General features: G+C 34.3%; 1 protein-coding gene across 3 annotated transcripts in view; it reads left to right on the top strand.

Moving 5' to 3' along the window:
• Positions 1–4,736, top strand: part of LOC107560009 (paired amphipathic helix protein Sin3a-like) — a 28,934-nt gene extending 24,198 nt beyond the window's left edge. For all 3 annotated transcript variants that reach the window (XM_016244064.1, XM_016244066.1, XM_016244065.1), the window contains 5 exons: positions 199–372; positions 463–552; positions 1,373–1,467; positions 1,610–1,805; positions 3,254–4,736. In XM_016244064.1, the coding sequence (XP_016099550.1) occupies positions 199–372; positions 463–552; positions 1,373–1,467; positions 1,610–1,805; positions 3,254–3,484 (786 nt within the window). In that variant the 3' untranslated portion in view covers positions 3,485–4,736. The remainder of the gene's footprint in view (positions 1–198; positions 373–462; positions 553–1,372; positions 1,468–1,609; positions 1,806–3,253) is intronic.
• The last annotated feature ends 941 nt before the right edge of the window (positions 4,737–5,677 follow it).

Raw genomic sequence — 5,677 nt, forward strand, 5'->3', positions numbered from 1 at the left:
ATATACATTTATTTATTTTTCTTATGAAAATAGTTTAATAAATTATCTTTTTGGACTTTGAACTAAGTTACATAGAAATAAAAAAATCTTCATAGTACAGTGTCTCAAAAGATGAGTTGGATTCCTCTACAATTTTAAAATCCTTGATTTGCCTTGTAGGATATGAAAATCTCTTTTTCTCTCTGTCTGTAACTGTAGCTCCAGCACATAGTGAGTGAGGAGATCTGTGTTCAGGTCACAGAACTGTACTTGAGTGAGAGCAGCCACTCGGCCACAGGTGGATCTCTGCTCACACAGAGCAGCAGGGCACCGGCGGAAGTGTCTTACCAGCGCAAAGCCGAGCAGCTCATGTCCGACGAGAACTGCTTTAAGGTAGAGCTCCGACCTAGTGAGTGCTAGAGAAGGCCACACAGAGAGTCTCACGGTATTAAGAGTCTCTAATCTCTCTTTCTCTCACTCTAGTTGATGTTTATGAAGAACCGAGGGAATGTTCAGCTCACTGTGGAGCTACTGGACACAGAGGAGAACTCAGACGGGCCAATGGAGATCGAGGTGAGCTTCACTTATTGATTCGCAGGTCAAACATGGATGCGAATGTACACACTTCTGTCATTTTGGACCGAATTGAAATGTTGTAGTAATTTTACATTTAGTCATTTATCAGATACTTTTATCCAAAGCGACTTACAAATGAGGACAATGGAAGTAATCAAAATCCACAAAAGAGCAATGATATGCTTTTTTTTTTTAATGGAATAATTGAAAACATTTAAATTAAGTAATAGTAGAATGAATGAGTTAATTAATAAATAAAAATAAATAAATAAGTAAATATAGGAAAAATAAATTAATTTTCAGTTTAAAAATGTTTTTAAAAAAAATTATTGTAATAATAATATTAATGATTTTATTATATAATATATATTATTATTATTATTATTATTATAATGTATAAAATGTAAAAAAAAACAAAAAAAAGTCAAATCCAGATCTGCTATTATTCTTCAGGTCCAGGGTTATTATAGTTACTTGAAACTAAAACAACAACAACAAAAAATACATTTTTGTTACTTGAAATAAATGTGAACTGAAATAAAACTTTAACTTTTTTTAATGAACTAGTTGCCAAAACAATATTTCTCATTTTAGCTTAGTTTAAATTGTACTATACTAAACTAACATAAAAAAATCAAATAAAAAATGAGTTAAGAAAAATGACAAGAAAATTACTTTTAATTAAAATGGAAATGGAAAAAATAAATGATAGCATCTCACTGGTACTAAAATAATACTGTTCAGTGTTTATTTGGAAGAATTGTTTTCATAAAACATTTCAAATGTAATTAATTCCCCCTGTTCTGGTCACATGTAGTGCTGGTCGGATTACGTTGTGCGGTATCTGTCGGCTGATTTCACATCTCCAGACCTGAGGGAGCATCTGTCTCAAAAACCTGTGTTTCTGCCAAGGTACCCTGTGTTTGTGACCCCTGACCCCTGAACCTCCCAGCCACTGAATCTCAGCATTCAGACTGTTTACATGCAGCAGAGAAGCTCACAGCGGTAAATACCATTGGTTTGTCATGATCCTCCTCCTCCTCCGTTTGTGTAGGAACCTGCGGCGGATCCGTAAGTGTCAGCATAGCCATGAGTCTCAGGAAAAGGAGGTGAAGGACAGCGGCAGAAAAGAGAACGCAGACAGCATGAAGATGGAGTGCATGTTCAAACTCAACTCCTATAAGATGGTGTACGTCTTCAAATCCGAAGACTACATGTACAGACGCACCGCGCTGCTGAGAGCCCACCAGGTAAGATCCCACGAACACCAAAGATGACTGATTACAATCACAATCATGTTTTTGATACATGTTTTAGAACTGTCTCTAGTTTTTTGAGCAATTTTATTTTTGTTTTGTTCGTTTGTGCACATAAACAGAAAAATCATATCAATATCTAGTTAACATTTATAAGATAAGCCTTCTCTTTTTTTAATCACATGAACTAGCACATGTATAACTTACCTTGTCCCCTCCTCCTTTTTTTTATTTTTATTTTTTATAAATTTTTACCACATTTTATATTGGTTGCAGTTAGGTTACATCATGTTTTACGGGATTTTAAAAACAACCAAAGTCTAACATCTCACTTATATATTTAAATATACAAAAATGATTAGTATGAACATGCAAATACATATTATTTAATAATTGAACCTCTGATCTGTTTCCTCTCTGATTTTGTTGCCAAAATGGATTTTAATATTTATGTTTATTTATTATATTATATTTGTTATATTTATTATGGTATAAAAAGGATTGTATACTAATAATAGTTCATATTTATATTAATAATATTTTTTATTGGAACATAATAATATAATTATATACACTGTCAATTTGTGCAATATTTGCCCTGTGTTTGTCGCCAATAGTATTAAAAGAATGAGATATTGATAAGATTTTATATTTAAATTAATTGTTTTATATATTTAAATAATTCTCATTTTGCAATTATATTATATGTATTTAATATAACTAAATACATTCTCAGTTTATGTGCAATATAATTTTTCCTCTGATTGTTTGTTACTAATATCGATTTAAATATTAATATTAGTAATAAGATAGGATATTAACAGGATTTCGTGTGTGTCAATTTTTGCTAAATTTTTTCCTTTGTCGCGAAGGAAAAAAAGGATAGAATATTGGTAGGATTTAATATTTAAATTGATGGTATTATATAATTAAATAATTCTCATTTTGCAATTATTTTGTATGTATTTAATATAACTAAATACATTCTCAGTTTATGTGCATTATAATTATTGTTGCTAATATGGATATTAATAGTATTTATAGGATAGTATATTAGTAGGGTTTAATATTTATATTGACCGTATTATATTTTATTATTATTATGTAATTACATATGGTCTCAATTTATGCGCAATATAAATTTTTCTTCTTTTAGTTGCCGATGTGATTTTTTTTTAATGATCTCAACCAACAAATAGACATCTATCTGAAACTTGAGAGTTTTTGCCAAGCTACTTCCAGAATTAAAAAAATAAATTAATAAATACAAAATGAAAGTTTCACCTTGTAGCTAATTTTTGCATTTTTAAAAATATTGTGGCTGCAAATTTGTACTTGATGCGAAAAGTCCTTACTCGTCCCTCAGCACAGCGACTCACCGCTCTGGCGCGCTATCTCTCTCTCTCTCTCTCTCTCTCTCTCTCTCTCTCTCTCTCTCTCAGTCTCACGAGCGAGTGAGCACACGTCTGCACCAGCGTTTTCACGCCTGGACTCAGCGCTGGGTGAAGGAGCACGTGACCAGAGACATGGCTGCTCAAACCAGCAGGTGGCTCATGGGAGAAGGGCGGGAGGGACTGGTGCCCTGCTCCACCACCTGTGACCCCCAGATCCTTCACTTCCAGCGCATTAATAAGTACAGGGTCCAGTACGGCAGCTCCCACAAGAGCCCGTGACATCAGCGGAAAGGGGCGGAGCTCAGCGACAACGTGAGATTTTTAAGTGTTTTTGTTTTCCTTTTTTTATAAGCTGTTCCTGCAGAAAACGCAGGTCGCCCAGTGCCAAAAAAACACGGGGTTGAAGACCTGTCAGTCAAACCCAGCCCGGACCAATCAGCACAGCCCTTTCCGTAGACCAGCCCACCGATCCGATACATATAACGGATTCCGCGCATCTCTTGAACGCCAGTCGAGTGTGTTCGCTGGTTTTTGATAGTTAAAACGGGCAGCAGATCCGAGAAAAAGTGGCGGAAAAGTCTGAATCAGACGTTTTACGAAAACAAAAAACAAAAATGTTTCGGGATAAGTGCACTTAACTTTAACGTGACTTTGAGAGATTTATTCTGCCACATTTCAGAGAGCAAAAAATCTGAAGTGCGAATTTAACATTGTAATATTAGAATGAAAATATTCAGTTTTTACTTAAAAATATAGGCAAAAAATATATAAATGCGACAGCAATAAAAATCCAAGGCCTGTGTGAAGACGTGTTATGAATCAGAAAACACACTTATATCTGCTCCATACACCAGCTTACAGTGAACATGACCTGTGAATCACACACACACACATAGTTCAACAGTTTTGTAAATACAGTGTAAATATCACCAGACCTTTTTTATGCCAGATGTGTGTTGTGTTTAGTGCTTCAGTGTGGCGTTTAGGAAGAAAAAAGCGGGAACCACATGGAAAACGATGACAGGGTGGTTTATTACAGTTTTTACCAAAGGGAGTCGATTATTAAGGTTGGGGTTTGTTTTCTTTCTCCTTTTGTGTGTTTCCTTTGCTCTTCTATTTTGCCTTCCTTTCTTTTTCTTTTTTATTAGTAAAAATGTTAATTTTGCAAAGTAGAAATGTATCCAGGTTCTTGTTTTTGCAATGGAAGTTTTTATAAGAAAAAAAAAAAGCATTTTAATTTTTGAAGTTTGAATATGGATCTCGTTTCTGTACACTTTTATCACTGACCATTTTGGATAGACCTATAGCCGTGTCCTCTGACACATGCAGACACAACTCTTATGAATGTAAAGGTCTTCTTTATCGTTGTCAGAGGTTTCAGTCTTCACTCTGGATAGATTTCTGCTGGACAAATCTAAATCTAAATATATATACACATTTTAAAAATGAGTCACAAAGCATGTCTTTTCTGTGGATCATTATAGACCCTTTATTTGCATATTATTTAAATTAATAAAAATTACATTTGTAGCATAAACATTTGGCTTGTTTTTGAATTATTCATGTTATGCAAAAATGTGATATTTGCTGAAATGCATTGTTTTGTTGGTGATCAGGGTGTAGTTGTCATATGTGGCCACCAGGAGGCAATGCACCTCCTAGATTTGATGCTCTGCTGTTTCAGTTTCTCTATAGAGGAAGGTGGTTCTGTGTCCTTGTTTGTGTATATATATATATATATATATATATATATATATATACACACAACACATGTATGGAAACATGGCATGTACTTTAGTCCAATTATCTTGCATTACAAATAAAATTATTTTGCAAAATGTAATGTAAAATGAGGTGTCATTATCCATGTGACTGATATTAGTTCAGATATAGAAATGTAAAATCAAGTTGTGGTATGCAGGTATTGTATTCTGTAGATTTTGGTCATGTATGTATTCTAGGTATACATATTTGCACAATGCCCACAGCATACATGCTACATACTGCAAAAATGAAGTAGGCTTCCAAATACGTTCTTTCTCTTTCTTTTCAGTCAAGACTTTTACACTTTCTTTTAATCTATTACCATTTGTCTGCAATGCCTGAAGAAAGCTGTCTGTTAGCTATTCCATTCATCTAGCCTATATCAGCGTTCATATCAATAAGATAATGATTTTACATCACAATTGGCATACGTGTTTATTACATAAAGACGTTTAGCGAGGTAAAATTAATAATCAGATAGTCAGACAGACAGCAAAACAATCATCTTTGGAAGTGAAAGGTGCAAAATAATTCATCCAGTCGGAGTATGTTTTCTTGGCTGACTCCGCAGGACTGGAGTGATCCGTGAGTGTATGTTAGTGACTAGACTGAATTGTTTTGGACAGGTGAAGGATGGTGCTTTTTCTTCAGCCCGGTCAGAGTGACCCAGATTGTTGTGTGTGTCTGTGACTTGACAGGTGCTGCGAG

This window comes from Sinocyclocheilus grahami, unplaced genomic scaffold, assembly GCF_001515645.1.
Source record: "Sinocyclocheilus grahami isolate Dianchi unplaced genomic scaffold, SAMN03320097.WGS_v1.1 scaffold707.1, whole genome shotgun sequence".
Lineage (NCBI taxonomy): Eukaryota > Metazoa > Chordata > Actinopteri > Cypriniformes > Cyprinidae > Sinocyclocheilus > Sinocyclocheilus grahami.